The sequence below is a fragment of the Rattus norvegicus genome, chromosome 8, assembly GCF_021556685.1.
Source record: "Rattus norvegicus strain SHRSP/BbbUtx chromosome 8, alternate assembly SHRSP_T2T, whole genome shotgun sequence".
NCBI classification, from domain to species: Eukaryota; Metazoa; Chordata; class Mammalia; order Rodentia; family Muridae; genus Rattus; species Rattus norvegicus.
Window position 1 is genome coordinate 43902549 of NC_141541.1, and position 22789 is coordinate 43925337.

At 41.1% G+C, this 22789-nt stretch overlaps 1 protein-coding gene across 2 annotated transcripts; it reads left to right on the plus strand.

The window, feature by feature from the left end:
• Positions 1 to 17040: 17040 nt before the first annotated feature.
• Or8b101b (olfactory receptor family 8 subfamily B member 101B) lies at positions 17041 to 18391 on the plus strand. 2 transcript variants are annotated; one of them, XM_087563257.1, is made up of 2 exons: positions 17041 to 17050; positions 17442 to 18391. In XM_087563257.1, the coding sequence occupies exons 1-2, from the start codon at positions 17041 to 17043 to the stop codon at positions 18389 to 18391; spliced, it is 960 nt and encodes a 319-aa protein (XP_087419383.1).
• Positions 18392 to 22789: the final 4398 nt, after the last annotated feature.

The following is a 22789-nucleotide window of genomic DNA, read 5'->3' on the forward strand; positions in this document are numbered from 1 at the left end:
TGCAGGCTGGAGGCTCTCATCAGAGGCTGAACGAACAGTTTATGCTGCTCAGCCTTAGATTTTCAGCCAGAAACTGTGAGCTAAATAAACTTCTTTTACAAAAAGTTGTCTCACTTATTTGTTATAGCAAAATAGAACAGGCCACAGGCTTCTAAAATACTAAAATATATATAAATGAAACTTTCTTCATGTATGATCATAATATGATCTCAACAGTGCAATGTGAAATGGGTGAAACTTTTTTTTTTGGTTGGGCACTTCTTTTTTTCAATTTTTATTTTATTTTTTTTTATAAAAATAAATTTTCATTCATTTTTTTTATTAACTTGAGTATTTCTTATACACATTTCAAGTGTTATTCCCTTTCCCGGTTTCCGGGCAAACATCCCCCTCCCCCCTCCCCTTCCTTATGGGTGTTCCCCTCCCAACCCTCCCCCCATTGCCGCCCTCCCCGCATAGTCTAGTTCACTGGGGGTTCAGTCTTAGCAGGACCCAGGGCTTCCCCTTCCACTGGTGCTCTTACAAGGATATTTATTGCTACCTATGGGGTCAGAGTCCAGGGTCAGTCCATGTATAGTCTTTAGGTAGTGGCTTAGTCCCTGGAAGCTCTGGTTGCTTGACATTGTTGTACTTTTGGGGTCTCGAGCCCCTTCAAGCTCTTCCAGTTCTTTCTCTGATTCCTTCAATGGGGGACCTATTCTCAGTTCAGTGGTTTGCTGCTGGCATTCGCCTCTGTATTTGCTGTATTCTGGCTGTGTCTCTCAGGAGCGAACTACATCCGGCCCCTGTCGGTCTGCACTTCTTTGCTTCATCCATCTTGTCTAATTGGGTGGCTGTATATGTATGGGCCACATGTGGGGCAGGCTCTGAATGGGTGTTCCTTCAGTCTCTGTTTTAATCTTTGCCTCTCACTTCCCTGCCAAGGGTATTCTTTTTCCTCATTTAAAGAAGGAGTGAAGCATTCACATTTTGATCATCCGTCTTGAGTTTCGTTTGTTCTAGGGATCTAGGTTAATTCAAGCATTTGGGCTAATAGCCACTTATCAATGAGTGCATACCATGTATGTCTTTCTGTGATTGGGTTAGCTCACTCAGGATGATATTTTCCAGTTCCAACCATTTGCCTACGAATTTCATAAACTCGTTGTTTTTGATAGCTGAGTAATATTCCATTGTGTAGATGTACCACATTTTCTGTATCCATTCCTCTGTTGAAGGGCATCTGGGTTCTTTCCATTTTCTGGCTATTATAAATAAGGCTGCGATGAACATAGTGGAGCACGTGTCTCTTTTATATGTTGAGGCATCTTTTGGGTATATGCCCAAGAGAGGTATAGCTGGATCCTCAGGCAGTTCAATGTCCAATTTTCTGAGGAACCTCCAGACTGATTTCCAGAATGGTTTTACCAGTCTGCAATCCCACCAAAAAATGGAGGAGTGTTCCTCTTTCTCCACATCCTCGCCAGCATCTGCTGTCACCTGAGTTTTGATCTTAGCCATTCTCACTGGTGTGAGGTGAAATCTCAGGGTTGTTTTGATTTGCATTTCCCTTATGACTAAAGATGTTGAACATTTCTTTAGGTGTTTCTCAGCCATTCGGCATTCCTCAGCTGTGAATTCTGTGTTTAGCTCTGAACCCCATTTTTAATAGGGTTATTTGTTTCCCTGCGGTCTAACTTCTTGAGTTCTTTGTATATTTTGGATATAAGGCCTCTATCTGTTGTAGGATTGGTAAAGATCTTTTCCCAATCTGTTGGTTGCCGTTTTGTCCTAACCACAGTGTCCTTTGCCTTACAGAAGCTTTGCAGTTTTATGAGATCCCATTTGTCGATTCTTGATCTTAGAGCATAAGCCATTGGTGTTTTGTTCAGGAAATTTTTTCCAGTTCCCATGTGTTCCAGATGCTTCCCTAGTTTTTCTTCTATTAGTTTGAGTGTGTCTGGTTTGATGTGGAGGTCCTTGATCCACTTGGACTTAAGCTTTGTACAGGGTGATAAGGATGGATCGATCTGCATTCTTCTACATGTTGCCCTCCAGTTGAACCAGCACCATTTGCTGAAAATGCTATCTTTTTTTCATTGGATGGTTTTGGCTCCTTTGTCAAAAATCAAGTGACCATAGGTGTGTGCGTTCATTTCTGGGTCTTCAATTCTATTCCATTGGTCTATCTGTCTGTCTCTGTGCCAATACCATGCAGTTTTTATCACTATTGCTCTGTAATACTGCTTGAGTTCAGGGATAGTGATTCCCCCTGATGTCCTTTTATTGTTGAGGATAGCTTTAGCTATCCTGGGTTTTTTGTTATTCCAGATGAATTTGCAAATTGTTCTGTCTAACTCTTTGAAGAATTGGATTGGTATTTTGATGGGGATTGCATTGAATCTGTAGATTGCTTTTGGTAAAATGGCCATTTTTACTATATTAATCCTGCCAATCCATGAGCATGGGAGATCTTTCCATCTTCTGAGGTCTTCTTCAATTTCTTTCCTCAGTGTCTTGAAGTTCTTATTGTACAGATCTTTTACTTGCTTGGTTAAAGTCACACCGAGGTACTTTATATTATTTGGGTCTATTATGAAGGGTGTCGTTTCCCTAATTTCTTTCTCGGCTTGTTTCTCTTTTGTATAGAGGAAGGCAACTGATTTATTTGAGTTAATTTTATACCCAGCCACTTTGCTGAAGTTGTTTATCAGCTTTAGTAGTTCTCTGGTGGAACTTTTGGGATCACTTAAATATACTATCATGTCGTCTGCAAATAGTGATATTTTGACCTCTTCTTTTCTGATCTGTATCCCCTTGATCTCCTTTTGTTGTCTGATTGCTCTGGCTAGAACTTCAAGAACTATATTGAATAAGTAGGGAGAGAGTGGGCAGCCTTGTCTAGTCCCTGATTTTAGTGGGATTGCTTCAAGTTTCTCTCCATTTAGTTTAATGTTAGCAACTGGTTTGCTGTATATGGCTTTTACTATGTTCAGGTATGGGCCTTGAATTCCTATTCTTTCCAGGACTTTTATCATGAAGGGGTGTTGAATTATGTCAAATGCTTTCTCAGCATCTAATGAAATGATCATGTGGTTCTGTTCTTTCAGTTTGTTTATATGATGGATCACGTTGATGGTTTTCCGTATATTAAACCATCCCTGCATGCCTGGGATGAAGCCTACTTGATCATGGTGGATGATTGTTTTGATGTGCTCTTGAATTCGGTTTGCCAGAATTTTATTGAGTATTTTTGCATCGATATTCATAAGGGAAATTGGTCTGAAGTTCTCTTTCTTTGTTGTGTCTTTGTGTGGTTTAGGTATAAGAGTAATTGTGGCTTCATAGAAGGAATTCGGTAGTGCTCCATCTGTTTCAATTTTGTGGAATAGTTTGGATAATATTGGTATGAGGTCTTCTATGAAGGTTTGATAGAATTCTGCACTAAACCCGTCTGGACCTGGGCTCTTTTTGGTTGGGAGACCTTTAATGACTGCTTCTATTTCCTTAGGAGTTATGGCGTTGTTTAACTGGTTTATCTGTCCCTGATTTAACTTCGATACCTGGTATCTGTCTAGGACATTGTCCATTTCCTGCAGATTTTCAAGTTTTGTTGAATATAGGCTTTTATAGTAAGATCTGATGATTTTTTGAATTTCCTCCGAATCTGTAGTTATGTCTCCCTTTTCATTTCTGATTTTGTTAATTTGGACGCACTCTCTGTGTCCTCTCGTTAGTCTGGCTAAGGGTTTATCTATCTTGTTGATTTTCTCAAAGAACCAACTTTTGGTTCTGTTGATTCTTTCTATGGTCCTTTTTGTTTCTACTTGGTTGATTTCAGCTCTGAGTTTGATTATTTCCTGCCTTCTACTCCTCCTGGGTGTATTTGCTTCTTTTTCTTCTAGAGCTTTTAGGTGTGCTGTCAAGCTGCTGACATATGCTCTTTCCTGTTTCTTTCTGCAGGCACTCAGCGCTATGAGTTTTCCTCTTAGTACAGCTTTCATTGTGTCCCATAAGTTTGGGTATGTTGTACCTTCATTTTCATTAAATTCTAAAAAGTTTTTAATTTCTTTCTTTATTTCTTCCTTGACCAGGTTATCATTGAGTAGAGCATTGTTCAATTTCCACGTATATGTGGGCATTCTTCCCTTATTGTTATTGAAGACCAGTTTTAGGCCATGGTGGTCCGATAGCACGCATGGGATTATTTCTATCTTTCTCTACCGGTTGAGGCCCGTTTTTTGACCAATTATATGGTCAATTTTGGAGAAAGTACCATGAGGAGCTGAGGAGAAGGTATATCCCTTTTCTTTAGGATAGAATGTTCTATAAATATCCGTTAAGTCCATTTGGCTCATGACTTCTCTTCGTCTGTCGACATCACTGTTTAATTTCTGTTTCCATGATCTGTCCATTGACGAGAGTGGGGTGTTGAAATCTCCCACTATTATTGTGTGAGGTGCAATGTGTGTTTTGAGCTTTAGTAAGGTTTCTTTTACGTATGTAGGTGCCCTTGTATTTGGGGCATAGATATTTAGGATTGAGAGTTCATCTTGGTGGATTTTTCCTTTGATGAATATGAAGAGTCCTTCCTTATCTTTTTTGATGACTTTTAGTTGGAAATTGATTTTATTTGATATTAGAATGGCTACTCCTGCTTGCTTCTTCTGACCATTTGCTTGGAAAGTTGTTTTCCAGCCTTTCACTCTGAGGTAGTGTCTGTCTTTGTCTCTGAGGTGTGTTTCCTGTAGGCAGCAGAATGCAGGGTCCTCGTTGCGTATCCAGTTTGTTAATCTATGTCTTTTTATTGGGGAGTTGAGTCCATTGATATTGAGAGATATTAAGGAATAGTGATTATTGCTTCCCGTTATATTCATATTTGGATGTGAGGTTATGTTTGTGTGCTTTCATTCTCTTTGTTTTGTTGCCAAGACGATTAGTTTCTTGCTTCTTCTAGGGTATAGCTTGCCTCCTTATGTTGGGCTTTACCATTTATTATCCTTTGTAGTGCTGGATTTGTAGAAAGATATTGTGTAAATTTGGTTTTGTCATGGAATATCTTGGTTTCTCCATCAATGTTAATTGAGAGTTTTGCTGGATACAGTAACCTGGGCTGGCATTTGTGTTCTCTTAGGGTCTGTATGACATCAGTCCAGGATCTTCTGGCCTTCATAGTTTTTGGCGAGAAGTCTGGTGTGATTCTGATAGGTCTGCCTTTATATGTTACTTGACCTTTTTCCCTTACTGCTTTTAATATTCTTTCTTTATTTTGTGCGTTTGGTGTTTTGACAATTATGTGACGGGAGGTGTTTCTTTTCTGGTCCAATCTATTTGGAGTTCTGTAGGCTTCTTGTATGTCTATGGGTATCTCTTTTTTAGGTTAGGGAAGTTTTCTTCTATGATTTTGTTGAAGATATTTACTGGTCCTTTGAGCTGGGAGTCTTCACTCTCTTCTATACCTATTATCCTTAGGTTTGATCTTCTCATTGAGTCCTGGATTTCCTGTATGTTTTGGACCAGTAGCTTTTTCCCCTTTACATTATCTTTGACAGTTGAGTCAATGATTTCTATGGAATCTTCTGCTCCTGAGATTCTCTCTTCCATCTCTTGTATTCCGTTGGTGAAGCTTGTATCTACAGCTCCTTGTCTCTTCTTTTGGTTTTCCATATCCAGGGTTGTTTCCATGTGTTCTTTCTTGATTGCTTCTATTTCCATTTTTAATTCCTTCAACTGTTTGATTGTGTTTTCCTGGAATTCTTTCAGGGATTTTTGTGTCTCCTCTCTATGGGCTTCTACTTGTTTATTTATGTTTTCCTGGAATTCTTTCAGGCATTTTTGCGATTCCTCTCTGTAGGCTTCTACTTGTTCTCTAAGGGAGTTCTTCATGTCTTTCTTGAAGTCCTCCAGCATCATGATCAAAAATGATTTTGAAACTAGATCTTGCTTTTCTGGTGTGTTTGGATATTCCATGTTTGTTTTGAAGGGAGAATAGGGCTCTGATGGTGCCATGTAGTCTTGGTTTCTGTTGCTTGGGTTCCTGTGCTTGCCTCTCGCCATCAGATTATCTCTAGTGTTACTTTGTTCTGCTATTTCTGACAGTGGCTAGACTGTCCTATAAGCCTGTGTGTCAGGAGTGCTGTAGACCTGTTTTCCTCTCTTTCAGTCAGTTATGGGGACAGAGTGTTCTGCTTTCGGGCATGTAGTTTTTCCTCTCTACAGGTCTTCAGCTGTTCCTGTGGGCCTGTGTCTTGAGTTCACCAGGCAGCTTTCTTGCAGCAGAAAATTTGGTCTTACCTGTGGTCCCGAGGCTCAAGTTCGCTCGTGGGGTGCTGCCCACGGGCTCTCTGCAGCGGCAGCAACCAGGAAGACCTGTGCCGCCCCTTCTGGGAGCTTCAGTGCACCAGGGTTCCAGATGGTCTTTGGCTTTTTCCTCTGGCGTCCGAGATGTGTGTGCAGAGAGCAGTCTCTTCTGGTTTCCCAGGCTTGTCTGCCTCTCTGAAGGTTTAGCTCTCCCTCCCACGGGATTTGGGTGCAGAGAACTGTTTATCCGGTCTGTTTCCTTCAGGTTCTGGTGGTGTCTCAGGCAGGGGTCCTGCCGCTCCTGGGCCCTCCCCCACGGGCGCCCAGAGGCCTTATACAGTTTCCTCTTGGGCCAGGGATGTGGGCAGGGGTGAGCAGTGTTGGTGGTCTCTTCCGCTCTGCAGCCTCAGGAGTGCCCACCTGACCAGGCGGTTGGGTCTCTCTCTCTCACGGGGTCTGGGAGCAGAGAGCTGCTGCGGGCTGGGATCCGTGGGTGTGGGACTTCTGGTAAACACAGAACGTGCCTGGTCCTAGAGGAATTCTGCTTCCGTGTATCCCAAGCTCACCAGGCATTTTCTTGCAGCAGACAAGTTGGTCTTACCTGTGGTCCCGAGGCTCAAGTTCGCTCGTGGGGTGCTGCCCACGGGCTCTCTGCAGAGGCAGCAACCAGGAAGACCTGTGCCGCCCCTTCCGGGAGCTTTAGTGCACCAGGGTTCCAGATGGTCTTTGGCTTTTTCCTCTGGCGTCCGAGATGTGTGTGCAGAGAGCAGTCTCTTCTGGTTTCCCAGGCTTGTCTGCCTCTCTGAAGGTTCAGCTCTCCCTCCCACGGGATTTGGGTGCAGAGAACTGTTTATCTGGTCTGTTTCCTTCAGGTTCCAGCGGTGTCTCAGGCAGGGGTCCTGCCGCTCCTGGGCCCTCCCCCACGGGCGCCCAGAGGCCTTATACAGTTTCCTCTTGGGCCAGGGATGTGGGCAGGGGTGAGCAGTGTTGGTGGTCTCTTCCGCTCTGCAGCCTCAGGAGTGCCCACCTGACCAGGCGGTTGGGTCTCTCTCTCTCACGGGGTCTGGGGTTCAATTTTTATTTAATTGGATATTTCTTATTTACATTTCACATGTTATTCCCTTTCCTAGTTTCCTGTCCAATAGTCCCCTAACCCCTTTCTCTCCCCTTCTATACCGGTGTTCCCCTCCCCATCTTCCCCGCATTAGCCTTCCCCCCAACAATACCCTACACTGGGGGTCCAACCTTCACAGGACCAAGGGCTTCCCCTTCCACTGGTGCTCCAACAAGGTTCACTGCTACATATGCAGTTGGAGCCCAGGATCAGTCCATGTATAGTCTTTGGGTAGTGATTTAGTTCCTGGAAGCTCTGGTTGGTTGGCATTGTTGTTCTTATGGAGTCGCAAGCCCCTTCAGCTCCTTCAGACCATTCTCTAATTCTTCCAATGGGGGTCCCGTTCTTGGTCCAGTGGTTTGCTGCTGGCATTCGCCTCTGTATTTGACATGTTCTGGCTGTCTCTCAGGAGAGATCTATATCTGGTTCCTGTCAGCATGCACTTCTTAGCTTCATCCATCTTATCTAGTTTTGGTGGCTGTATATATATGGGCCACATGTGGGGCAGGTTTATATTGGTTCTAGCTATTTTCTTGGTTTGCAGGCTTGTTGTACAGGGGATCACCTGAGACTCTTCACTGATCTTGAGTTTATTCTCTCGTGAATCCTGTCTTTCTCTTGCTTCCTCCCTCAGGAAATGGTATAGTGTTAGAGGATGGGGTTATAGATTCATAGAAGAAACATGTACAAGAGATTCATTGGACACTATTGTTATGACTCTTAGTGATAATATATTGAAATACTGAATTGAGAGAAGGGGTGTTAAGCTTTTGCAGCTCAAAAATAATATTCTAGGTTAATAGTTAGCTAGGTTTAACAGTTTGAATATATATACATACATATATATATAATATATACACACACACTTCAAAATGCTATATTGTACATAGTTTATACATACGTTTTTATATACTAACAGAAACTCAATGAATTTGTGAAAAAGCAAGTGGAGGAGTCATTGTATCTATTATGATATTATTAGTTTAATGTTGGTGTGATAATGTATAAAAATTCTGTTATAGATGAGCATAGTGTCACTTATAATTAACAACTCATGTTACTGATTGCTCCAGAGTGGGCAACTGGGGAGCTCAGGACCAGAGTTGGAGAGGAGACTTTTTGCTCCAGAGTGGGCAACTGGGGAGCTCAGAACCAGAGTTGGAGAGGAGACTTTTGTAATTATATTTTTACAAATTTAACTGGAAAGCTTCTGTAAGGCAAAGGACAGAGTCAATAAGACCAATCAACATCCTACAGATTGGGAAAAAAAATCTTCACTAACCCCTCATCCAGTAGAGGGCTAGTATCTAAAATACATAAAGAACTCAGGAAGTTACCACCAAATAAACCAAACAACCAATCAAAAAATGGGGTATAGAACAAAACTGAGAATCCACAACAGAGGAATATTAAATGGCTGAGAAGCACCTAAAGAAATGTTCAAAGTCCTTTGTGATCAGAAAAATGCAAATCAAAATTATCCTGAGATCCCACCTTACACCAGTCAGAATGGCTAAGATTAAACCCTCAGATGACAACACAAGTTGGTGAGGATGTGGAGAAAGAGGAACACTACTCCATTGCTGATGGGATTGCAAACTGGTCCAACCACTCTGGAAATCAATTTGGAGCTTCCTCAGAAAATTGAAAATAGATCTACCTAAAGACTGAGCAATACAAGTCTTGGGAATATACCCAAAACATGCCCCACCATGCCACAGGGGCACATATTCCTCTATGTCATAGCAGCCTTATTTGTGATAGCCAGAAGCTAGAAACAACCCAGATGTCCTATGACAGAAGAATGGATACAGAAAATGTGGTTCATTTACACAATGGAATACTACTCAGCTATTAAGAATGAGGACACCCTGAGTTTTGCAGGCAAATGGGTGGATAAAAAATATCATCCTGAGTGAGATAACCCTGAAGGACATGCACAGTATGCTCTCACTAATAAGTTTAGCCAAAACAAAACAACCAAAAAAACCCAAGATACAGTTCACAGAACTCAAAAAGACCAACAAACTGAAGGGCCCAAGTGAGGACACCTCAGTCCCACTTGGGAGGGAGAAGAAAGCAACCACAAGGGGGAAGAGACTGAGGGACAGGAGAGGGATAGAGGATGGACTTGGAGGAGGGGGAAACATGATCTGGTATTGGGTGGGGGAAAGGACTGAAGCCCTGAGGGCCAGCAGAAAGAATGGAAAGAGGTGATCTCAGGAAGAAGGAGGTTGGGAGGACCCTCTAGAATGTACCAGAGACCTGGAAAGTGAGAGACTCTCAGGACTCAAAGGGGGGACCCTAGATGAAATGCCTTACACTGGGGAGAGGGAACTTATTGAACCCACCTCCAATAGAAAGACAGGGCATCAAGTGAGGGATGGGTTTGCTATCCCACAGTCAAAACTCTGACCCATAATTTTTCCTGTTTGAAAGAACTGCAGGGATGGAATTGGAGAAGAGCCTGAGGAAAAGCAGGTCCAGCGACAGGCCCAAATAGGAGTCAGCTCAAGGGAAGGCCCCAAGATCTGACATCATTACTGAGGCTATGGGGCATTCACAAAAAGGGACCTATCATGATTGCCCTCCAAAAGACCCAACAAGCAGCTGTAAGAGTCAGATCCAGATATGTGTACCTAACAATGAACAGAAGCTGTGGTTGAATGAGGGAAAAACTGGAGAAGCTGAGGAGGAGGGTAACCTTGTAGGAGGACCATCAGTTTCAATTAACCTGGACTCTTGAGATCTCTCGGACAATGGATCACCAACCAGGCAGCATACACCAGCTGAGATGAGGCTTGCAACTGAGATGGGGCCTCCAACACATATAGCAGAGGGTTTAGTCAGAGAAGATGCCCCTAACCCTCAAGAGACTGGAGGCACCAGGAAGTTAAGAGGTCTGGTAGGGTGAGTGGGGTGGGGACCTACTTGTGGAGACACAAAGGGGTGAATAAATAAATAAATAAATAAATAAATAAATAAAACTTCTAAATTTTGACCCATAGTAACACTATAAATTGAGCAAAACTAATTACTCAGAATACTAAGATATATTGTCAAGGCAGGCAGAGAACTTGTTTGTGCTATCCATATCCAGGCAATCATGAATGAGGACCATGGAGCACACATTTTTCAGATACTTTCCAAATTGCAAGCAATGTTCTAAAATAATATATGGAGGAAATAATTTGCCCCTTCCAACAATTACCATTTTAATTTCGTAGATATGTTATCGGAGACCAGAGAACTCTGGGTTTATTTATTTATTTATTTATTTATTTATTTATTTATTTAGTCATTCCTTTAAAATATGAATGGGGGCTGTCTTAGTCAGGATTTCTATTCTTGCACAAACATCATGACCAAGAAGCAAGTTGGAGAGGAAAGGGTTTATTCAGCTTACAGTTCCACATTGCGGGGTTCATCATCAAAAGAAGTCAGGGCTGGATCTCAAGCAGGTCAGGAAGCAGGAGCTGATGATGCAGAGGCCATGGAGGGATGTTACTTACTGGCTTGCTTTCCCTGGCTTGCTCAGCTTGGTTTTTTATAGAACAGGGACAGCATCACCCACAAGGGGCCCTCCCCCCACCCCCTTGATCACTAATTGAGAAAATGCCTTACAGCTGGATCTCATGGAGGCATTTCCTTAAGGGAGGCTCCTTCCTCTGTGATAACTCCAGCTTGTGTCAAGTTGACACACAAAACCAGCTAGTACCGGGGCAATATATTATGTCTGTTTTTCTTCTGTGGGCATGGTGTGGTTTTTCATTACTTCCTGGAGGATATTTTTACTGATGTAGAATCACATGTTGACAGTACTTGAGGCATGTTTTACTTTTAGCCCTTATGTCTTTACTTTCTCTATATAGAAATAACAATATGGCTGTTAGATCTTTTGTTATGTTGGTGCTGGTCTCCAAGACTGTGTTTGTCAGTCTCTGCTCTGCTCTATATTGTCCAATGGAGAAATTACTGTTTTATTTTTCAGTCCATCAGTTCTGCCTTCTGTATTTTTTTTTAGTTTACTTTCCTTCTTGAATTACCATTTGCCTTTTTTTTTTACTTCGCTCTTTCTTTGATAAAATTCTGTGACGGCTCTGAACTATTTGGGGACCAATAGAAATCGAGGAAAGTTCCATCATGCTACTCTTCTGTTCTGAGGTCACAAGTCAGTTTGTCTGATCTTCTCCATCTTTTAATTGTTTTGTGTTTCTTTTTAAAAATAAATCAATGTTTTTTTCCTGTAATTAGAAATGGGAGCAGGATGAAGTCCATATTTTCTTTCTTAGAAGCAAAACCTTTGAAAAACATCTTTGTGTCAGTGAGATGCTTGAGCAGGTAAAAGATGTTGGCAGTGAAGCCTGATACCTGAGTTGGAACCTGTATGGTGGGAGAAGAGAAATGGCTACCTCAACTTGTCCTCTGACACAGACATGCTATGAGGTGTATGCATGCACACATACTCCCTACTTCACTAAAATAAGATGAATTATTTATTAAGACTAAAAGATTCTTTTTGTTTCGTCTTTTTTTTCTTTTTTCTTTTTTTTTATTAACTTGAGTATTTCTTATTTACATTTCGAGTGTTATTCCCTTTCCCGGTTTCCGGGTCAACATTCCCCTAACCCCTCCCTCTCCCCTTCCTTATGGGTGTTCCCCTCCCCATCCTCCTCCCATTGCTGCCCTCTCCCAACAATCACGTTCACTGGGGGTTCAGTCTTAGCAGGACCCAGGGCTTCCCCTTCCACTGGTGATCTTACTAGGATATTCATTGCTACCTATGAGGTCAGAGTCCAGGGTCAGTCCATGTATAGTCTTTAGGTAGTGGCTTAGTCCCTGGAAGCTCTGGTTGCTTGGCATTGTTGTACATATGGGGTCTCGAGCCCCTTCCAGCTCTTCCAGTTCTTTCTCTGATTCCTTCAACGGGGGTCCTATTCTCAGTTCAGTGGTTTGCTGCTGGCATTCGCCTCTGTATTTGCTGTATTCTGGCTGTGTCTCTCAGGAGCGATCTACATCCGGCTCCTGTTGGCCTGCATTTCTTTGCTTCATCCATCTTGTCTAATTGGGTGGTAGTATATGTATGAGCCACATGTGGGGCAGGCTCTGAATGGGTGTTCCTTCTGTCTCTGTTTTAATCTTTGCCTCTCTATTCTCTGCCAAGGGTATTCTTGTTCCCCTAAAAGATTCTTTTTGTTTCAAGAGTGTTTATGATTGTATATCATTTCCCCTTTCCCTCCTCCAAGTCCTCGCACACACCCTCCTTGCTATCCATTGAATCCACTGCCTTTTTTCCATTAATTGTTGTTACATACATAAATGTACATACATTATCCATTTTTTGGCTCATTTTATTTTTTCATTTTAAGCCATAAACAATATCCCTGTAAGTTAAAGTTCTGACTTTATCTTAGACACAGAGGATAAAAGATTAGCTTCCACTTTAGTTCAGTTGATGACTCATAAGTAAAACAGGACCTCTGAGTTTTAGGCTGTGTATGTGTATGTATGTGTGTGTGTGTGTGTGTGCGTATGGTGTGTGTGTGTATGTGTGTGTGTGTATGTGTATGTGTATGTGTGTATGTGTGTGTGTATGTGTATATGTGTGTGTATGTGTGTGTGTTGTGTGTTGTGTGTATGTGTATGTGTGTGTATGTGTGTGTGTGAGTGTGTGAGTATATGTGTGTATGTGTGAGTATGTGTGTGTGTGAGTGAGTGTGTGTGTGAGTATATGTGTGTATGTGTGTGTGTATGTGTGAGTGTGTGTGTGAGTGTATGTGTGTATGTGTGTGTGTATGTGTGAGTGTGTGTGTGAGTGTATGTGTGTATGTATGTGTGAGTGTGTGTGTGTGTAGTGTGTGCGTGGTGTGTGTGTGTGTGTGTGTGTGTGTGTGCGTGTGTGTGTCTGTAAAGGTCCCAAAGTTGAGCTTTCTGACTGTAGAGCTCTGGTGAGAAGTGTGCTATGTGTGCTACACTGCTTGCTCCTTTGTTGCTTTTGTGGTCTGTGTGCAGTAGAAGTTCAGGTCCCCACTTAGTGTCACAGATTCACACTGGCAGGGGAAGTCGAGTGCCACCTGCAGCATATTTTTCAAATCTGTTGCTTCCTGGTAGAGGTTTGGCCTCAGACAGTGGCAGGCATCAGGTTTTCATCTGCAATGACCAAGCGTGCAGAAGGCAGGAGTTTAGTCCAATTCTTCCTCTTGACATAGATGAGAGGCAGGGATTTAAAGCTAGGAAACATTTTCTAAAAAATTATGATCTGGGTTTTCACTTTTCTGTTTCTGTTGATAATGAAAAAAGAGACTTTTGTGATCTTTGCTTTTTAGTTTGAATTTTGAGTCCTCCCTGGAAAAATATGAAATTCATCAATATATTTTTTTCTCAAGTCTGGGTTCCTGAACAGTGTTTAGAATTTTAACCATCTGCCCATGTTTATTCATTTTTATTTGAGTAGTTGCTAGTCTTAAGAAAGTTAAAGGGAAGAATAGAGCTCTCAATCTGGCTTGACCAGATTTCTTACCATTCAGATTTTTAAAAACACTCATGTGGGTCGTCTTCCATTAGACACCTGTGCAGTCCCTCCCGCATCAGTCCGTCTCAGTGCTCAGCCAATGACAGAAGTTGAACGCAAATCCCTCAGGTGCCGACGAGACGCTCTGTGTTAAGAGAGGAATGTGTTTAAGGCTGAAGGCGCTTTCAAATATGCCTGTAGTCATATTTTACCATATGGCTTTTCCTTCTTTGCACTCACATATAGTTTCCTAATCTGATAGTAGTCTATGGACAACTTTGGGTCAACTTTGGATGTGTTGATCTCCTGCTGAACTAGACTCTTAATACACTTGCCGACGAGTCGCTCTGTGTTAAGAGAGGAATGTGTTTAAGGCTGAAGGCGCTTTCAAATATGCCTGTAGTCATATTTTACCATATGGCTTTTCCTTCTTTGCACTCACATATAGTTTCCTAATCTGATAGTAGTCTATGGACAACTTTGGGTCAACTTTGGATGTGTTGATCTCCTGCTTAACTAGACTCTTAATACACTTGCTTACTACTTACTTTACTACTGTCTTGGAGGTTTAAAATTTTTTTTTATTTTTATTTTTTGCTGTTATTTTCTTCTATCCCTTTTATGAGAAATCTTGCTGAATTCTCTCTTTTAATGTCTCTTATATTTTTTTGTTTATCACAAATCTCAACATGACCCTTAATTCAGGGAACTTTCATTCTCTTCCCTCTTTTCCTCCCCTTCATTGCTGCTTTTCTATCCTTTTGTCCTCTCTCCATGTCTCTCATCCTTTCTTCTGTTCTCACGGCCTTTTGTAATTATCTCTGTACCTCATGCTAACTTCCTTTCTCTAGTTCTTCTAGTCATTTTCCCCAGTACTCTCTGGCCATATTAATCTTATAAAGTACTGTAGTTTTTTTTTTTTTTTTTTGCCACTAAAGAACAAACTTTTAATGGCTCCCAATGACATTCCAAAGGCAAATGAAGCTTGAGGTAGGCACTTAGAGCCTATTTTACTGCCCTCTTACAAATTTTACTCTTATCTGCGTCTATGTTACAATTGTGTGGGAAAGGTACTCTCAGCATTTGTTCAGAAAATCAGGCAAGGAGGATAGTTTGTTCTTTGAGCTTAGTAACTCTGATCAGGCGTTCTCATTGATAGCCTTTGTGAATTAGCTGTGGCTCTTATGGCTGTTTTCCCTGTCTACATTCTTGTCAATAAATAACAGCATTAACACTATTTGGCTATGGGGTAATATTCTGTTCAGTATCCAGCATGTATTCTTAGAGAACTGGAAAAACAATGCTTATTATTCATTCTTCTATTCATATTAATAGAGCACTCTCTGTAAGAGTCTAGTTTAATTGCTTTAAGTGCATCAGAAGTAGCTCTGACAAAAATAGAGAAAATTCTTTTGATATTATGGATTTAGATTAAGAAGTATGTGTAATAAGCATTAAAAAGGCATTATAAACAAGATAGTGTTCCTCTTAGACACCAGGGCCATCAAATAAAACCAAGATCCAGAAATGGGCTATCTAACAATTGGAATTATTTGCCATTGATGTCTCATAGATGCCCCCAAAATTATAGGCTATTGCCACTGCTCTTGAGTATGCCCATATCTTGATAATGATATACTATTGCTGATGACACTATATATTTAATCATAACATGGAGAAGGAAAGCTTGTATATACCTAGATGCTTTATCCCAATTATCCAGTTTTATAGTGCTAAAAGTCTATGCATGCCATCATAGGTGAAAAGTAATAATGAATTTTACCCAGCAGTGAACCTTGGGAGTTATAACAACAGATGCTATCACAGGATTTATCTATTGGTACAATCACCAATATTGGTAACTAATCAGTTTCTGATTGGATTTTAGGCATGATACATAGACAGAATTCATTCCTAGAATGGTTCTTGGTGCCAACTACCTAAGACTAGATTAGTCATAGAACCTAGGGAAGTACCCTTGACTGTTTTTCTGTTTGGATGTAGTATTAAACTGACTCCTAATAGATTTCCATAATACATTATACCCATGGATTAGTGCATCTATCAACCTTCATCAGAGATGGTTTGTCAGTAGATGTTATTAACACAGATATATACGGATGGTCAACAGGTAGCTAATAAGAGAAGGAGAGTGCTCAACCCTAAATGGGACCTCCACATCATCATCTCTCAAGTCTCAGGGTTGGTAAGGGGAGTAAGGTTGGGAAGATTGTATGAGCCAGAGATGATATAGGACTACACTGAAACAATGTTTTTAGGATTCAACATGTTTGCTGTTTAAATGAGGTCACAGCAGTTGCAACAGTTGCCTCAGAACTGTGAAATCAAGCCTGACAAAAGCTAAGCATGGAGGAAGGATGTGGTCATGATGGTCCACCTCTAGATAAGAACTATTGGCAGTTGGTAGTTACTGGAAGAATGTGGCCCCCAAGGAGTTACTTACACTCACTTAGATGTCCCTAAACACATATACATACTGGAAGTGCTGACAGGATTCAGTGGGTTTAAAGAGCGAGAGAAAAGGAAAGATAATGTTGTGAGGGCATAGTGGGTTCAGAGGATGAATTAGGGTGAAATCAGGGATGAACTTGATCAAAATGCACTGTGTACACATGTATACAAATTTCAAGCAATAAAAAGCAATACTCGCTACAGCCAATAAGCCAGTGTCATCACTGTTGAACGAGTCTGTAAGAACCATAGCAACAAAGCCTGATCTCTGGGGAGTAAATACCTTGGAAACACAACCTTTCCAGTTTTAATTAGACACCTATGATTACGAAGTCATAAAACCCTCTCGAGTCATTACCAGGTAGCTCTTATGACATCAGTAAATGCTATTTACCAACCTCTGGGCTAGAGAAGACATCCTGGGCAATACCACCATCAAAAATCATGATCTACACCCATAGCCTTTCTTAATCAGAAAGAATGAAGGTTCGGGATCCCCAGTCCAAAATTAATTTTCCTCATCATGAGAGAACCAAATGTAGTGATGGTAGAAAAGACCATTTTTATCTGGGCTGTACACCTTACAGCTCATCAACGCCATGTGTATTTGTTCTTCTGTGAGGGCAGAGAGGAAGAGTCAGTAAGGTCTTTTCTGAGATCCATCATGCACAAAGGTAAGTATGCATGCATGTGGTTATTTTATTATTTTTTCCCAAACCACCTCTGACAGAGCTAGTGAGTCTCTGAAGTGCCTTGTATGTTCTCCTGTGACAATATCTCTGAACCTGTTCTGGGAGGTAGAATTTCAAGATAGAAGCAGAACAGAGATGCTGCAGAGACAAGAATGGCCACTGTTGCCCTACATATTATCCCTAAAGAAATGGTCTTCCTTATATTTATGGTTATTTCTGTACCTTAGCTCCCTTAAAATGTAGAAAACAGAAGCACAGAAAAGGATGGGCTTGTTTTTATCTTTCTTTTCACATTCTTAGTCTTGTGTTGAAGGCATAGATTGGAGAGGGCTTGTCTTTTATTGTAATGTTATTACTTTTACTGTTGTAACAGATATGACCCTGGAAAGAATGGCTTTAGGAAATGACTCTTCAGTGACAGAATTCATCCTGCTGGGCTTGACACAGAATCCAGAGCTCCAGCTGCCTCTCTTCTTCCTCTTCTTGGGAATCTATGTGGTCTCTGTGGTGGGGAATCTGGGCTTGATTGTTCTGATTGTTTTGAATCCTCACCTGCACACCCCCATGTACTACTTTCTCTTCAACCTTTCCTTCACAGATCTCTGCTACTCCACTGTCATAACCCCCAGAATGCTGGTGGGTTTTGTGAAGCAGAACATCATCTCTCATGCTGAATGCATGACTCAGCTTTTTTTCTTCTGCTTCTTTGTTATTGATGAATGCTACATTTTGACAGCAATGGCCTATGACAGATATGCTGCCATCTGTAAGCCCCTGCTTTATCAGGTCACCATGTCTCATCGGGTCTGCCTCTTGATGACAGTCGGGGTGTATGTGATGGGGCTTCTGGAAGCCATCACACATACTGGCAACATGCTAAGCCTGACCTTCTGTGATGGCAACATCATCAATCATTACATGTGTGATATATCCCCTCTTCTACAACTCTCCTGCAGAAGCACCTCCATGAATGAAGTGGTGGTTTTCATTGTTGTGGGTTTTAACGTAACAGTGCCCAGCTTGACTATCTTTATTTCTTACACTTTGATCCTTTCCAACATCCTCAGCATCCATTCTACAGCAGGTAGATCGAAAGCCTTCAGTACCTGTGGCTCCCATGTCGTAGCTCTTTCTCTTTTCTTCGGAGCTGTAGCCTTCATGTATCTTAAACCATCCAGTGCATCTGTGGATGATGATGATAAAGTCTCTACCATTTTTTATACAATTGTGGGCCCAATGCTGAATCCTTTCATCTACAGTATAAGGAATAAGGATGTTCACATTGCCCTGAGAAAAACTTTGAAGAGAAGCACGTTTCCTTAAGTAGAATTTGTAGTTTTATGGGAGTAATGTCTTAGGACATGTACGGTTTATAGGTAGGGAGATGACTGGAGAGATAACTTCTTTACTGAGCATTTACTTACATCCAAAAGGCCTGGATTTAACCCATAGCATCTTAAAGCAGCAATACATACATATATAAATAAATAAGCAAGTAAATAAATAAATAAAATCACCACACCAAAATTTGAAAAGTATATTAAATGCAAAACATGTATTCAAATGCAGCTAATATTATTCAAAATTAAATTAATTATGTAGGAAAATTCAGAAGTATAGACAATAAAGGATGATTAATCCTTCATACTCTCACAGTACAGAAAATAGTTTATTCTGTAATTTCACAAAAGCATATATATTATTTTTTTCAGTATTGAATCCAAGGAAACACATTTTTTTTTAGCCATCTATCAGTATGGTACATTCCAGCTTTAGAAATCTTGAGGTACAAAACTCTGAATGCTATTACACTTGGAAATTGTTAGGTCCTGAGATTTTAAAAACGTATATTTTTATTTGATATTTTTTTGCTAGTGTGTGTTTAGGGAATAATATTCAGACTGTTGTATACTAGGCAAGTGCTATTCCACTGAGCTACATCTGAAGCACAATTGTGAGATCTTTGATTAGAATATAGCTAGAAGTTTTATGTTGCTCTATCACTGAAACACTGATTTCAGAAGCCTTGGAGAAAGTAACTCAATAATTCAGTTAATAATCTGCCAGAAAATATTTAGGAGATTTTATTTTTAAAGGTTCCTATGTTTCTCCAAAGCCTAAAGTATGGATGGGAAAATGCCCCTTTTATTCTTGTCTTTTTAAAATATTCTTAAAGGACTCTGGTAAAGAAGACTTGATGAACCCGTTGTAGTTCCAGTGCTCTCAAACTGAAAACGAAAAAATTTAAGTCCTTCATGAGAAAGCAAACCTGTATTAGGCTTTCTCTTCATGGCCTTGAGGTGAGCATGTTTGTAAAGACAGGCTACATCTACTTTGGGAAGAAATTCACTGCACAAGTTTACTGTTTATCACTGGAGAAACTTTCACTTTTCTCAAATAAATTATACAGTCCTAATTTATTAGCATTTTCCATTTCATAATTTTGCTTTCATTCTGTCTCTCAAGTCTCCAGCCAGCAAATAAGTTTAATGATGTATAAAATTTAAACTGTGAAACCATCCCGTTTTAGCCATAGAGATACCTAAGGTTTGATAAAAAATAAAAGATATAGCTTTGAAAACAACTGTAGATCTTACTGAATGTAGAAAGACCAGTAAGGTGAGAAAGATAACTTTTATGTTTGTGAGATTGTTTGGTAAAAATAACACCCAAAGGTCTTGAACAAATTAACAATTAGTACAAACTAGTACAAATCCTCAGTACTTGTACTGAGAATAAAATAATGGTCTTATCATCTTTAATTGTCTGGTCAAAGGGGTGTCAGTTCAATTGACTGAAAGCATGTATGGTTGTTCACAGAAAGTCTAAGTGAGAGAAGAGTAGAGTTCCAGAGGCAGGAACGATCTTGATAATTATGAGACAGGGTTCTGAGAAACAGTTGAGCATGAGAAAAGGCCATGCAAAGAATGTGTATACCAGTGTGAGCAACGTATGAGCAGTTATGACATGAGGCTGAATTGGGACTTTGCAGGCAGAAAGAATGGCTATCAATGACCACGATGAAAATCTAATCTCAAGTGCATAGGGGCAGAAGGGTTGGCTCTGCCTTTTGCTGACCGTGACATTGCATGGGCCAGCTGGGCCAGGGCAGGAGAGCACTCCCCTGTGCTGTGAGTGCAGGAGAGCTTATGGGTTGACCAGCTGAGGCCTCTTCCCAGGCCAGAGCTTTAAATTGGGCCACCCCAATATCTACCCTGTCGATGAACTTCAGGAGAACTGCTGGAGTGCATAAATGGGCCAGTACAAATCCTACACATAGAAAACTGCAGGATATCCATGACATAGGGCAATGATAGGATATCTAAGAAGCGTCCCAGAGAGGTTACAGTATTGATAGTGTAGAAGCCAGAGGCCTGGTACCAGACCAATGACTTCCTGCAATGAACATTTGCAAGCACAGAGGTATGGACAAAAATGGTGTACTATAGGACACACTGTGACAACACTGCAGCTTTTACAATGAGATCTCTTTCCCAGAGGGGGTAGGGCTGCCTGATAAGAATATGGAGAGTGCATGGGGAGAAGGGGAAATGAGTGATACTGGGTTGTATAATGTCGAATTCACAAAGAACCAATAAAAGGTTTTTATTGTTATTATCTTTAATCTTTTTTTAAAGTCCAGTCATTATCTCTCTCCTGTTCTGCTCTCTGACAGTTCCTCATATCATTCCTCCTCTCCCATCTCTAAGAGGATGTCCCCACTCCCTACACCCCAGCAGGCCTCCACATTCCCTGGGGCCCCAAGTCTCTCAAGGGTTAGGTGTGTTTTCTTTCACTGAGGCCAGACCAGGCAGTCCTCTGCTGCATATGTGTCTGGGGGGCCACTGACCAGCTAGTATATGCTGCCTGTTGGTGGCTCAGTGTCTGAGAGATCTCAGGAGTCCATGTTAGTTGAGACTGCTGCTCTTCCTATGGGGTCACCCTTCTCTTCAACTTCTTCCAGCCTTTCCATAATTCAACAACAGGGGTCCCCAACTTTAGTCCATTGGTTGGGTGTAAATATCTGTGTCTGTCTCAGTCAGCTGCTTGTTGGGCCTCTTGGAGGACAGCCATGCTAAGCTTCTGTCCATAGCATCAGTAATAGTATCAGGCCTTGGAACCTCCCTTGATATGGATCTCAAGTTGGGTAGGTCACTGGACCTCCTTTCCCTCAGTCTCTTCTCCATTTTTGTCCCTGCAGTTCTTTTGGACAGGAAATATTCTGCGTCAGAGTTCTTTACTGTGGGATGACAACCCCATCCCTCCTCTTATAGTCCTGTCTTTATACTGGAGGTGGATTCTACATGTTCCCTCTCCCCACTGTTAGGCATTTCATCTAAGGTTCTTTGAGTCCTGAGATTCTCTTACCTCCCAGGTATCTGCTAGATTCTAGAGGGTTCTCCTACCTCTCTTGAGGTTGCGTATTTCCATTCATCCTGCTGGCCCTCAGGCTTCATTCCCATTCCCCCAATACCTAATCATATTTCCCCTTTCCTCTGTCCCTCCCGTTTCACACTTTCACTTTCCTCCCTCTCTCTCTCATCTCTCTGCTTTCTTCTCCCTCCCAAGTGGGGTTGAAGCATCCTCACTTGAAGTCAAGGTATCACTATTTGCAGATATAATGATAGTATACTGAAGTGACCCCAAAAATTCTACCAGAGAAATTCTATAACTAATAAAAGTTTTTAAAAATGGAAAAAATAAGTGAGCTAATATCAGACTCTCAAAGTCTTGGCCCAGCACCAGCTCCCTTAAAAAATCCCAGGAGATGTCAGTCATGAAGTGAGCTTTCTTTTTTCCCTTACATATATTTGGAACCAGAGTAAATGTTCATTTATAACCAGTCTAGGTGTCATAAACAATTTGTGGTGAAATTCATGATACAACGAATATTATAAGAAAAAATTTCATAATCTGTGGAAGGGATGGCATTTCTGATTAATAATAAACACATGAAAGTGTGAGTCAATGTTTTTTGGATGTCAGCTGAAACAGTAATGGAGTTAAGTGGGAGTCCCTTTATCCTGCCTCTTCATGCCCTCACTTAGCTGCGTCAAATGGAAAGACCAGTAGAATGGGTCTGGGTTTGCATCTGGATTCTGCAGGATCTGATGCTTTTTCCACTCAGTCTTAGGTTCTGGACAGCTAATAATAAAACATTTGTGGTATTCATTAAATAAATAGTGTGGTTCAAGTTAAAGAAATAATGCATATTTTAAAAATACTACATATTAGTTTGAGTGTGTCTGGTTTGATGTGGAGGTCCTTGATCCACTTGGACTTAAGCTTTGTACAGGGTGATAAGCATGGATCGATCTGCATTCTTCTACATGTTGACCTCCAGTTGAACCAGCACCATTTGCTGAAAATGCTATCTTTTTTCCATTGGATGGTTTTGGCTCCTTTGTCAAAAATCAAGTGACCATAGGTGTGTGGGTTCATTTCTGGGTCTTCAATTCTATTCCATTGGTCTATCTGTCTGTCTCTGTACCAATACCACGCAGTTTTTATCACTATTGCTCTGTAATACTGCTTGAGTTCAGGGATAGTGATTTCCCCCTGAAGTCCTTTTATTGTTGAGGATAGTTTTAGCTATCCTGGGTTTTTTGTTATTCCAGATGAATTTGCAAATGGTTCTGTCTAACTCTTTGAATAATTGGATTGGTATTTTGATGGGGAGTGCATTGAATCTGTAGATCGCTTTTGGTAAAATGGCCATTT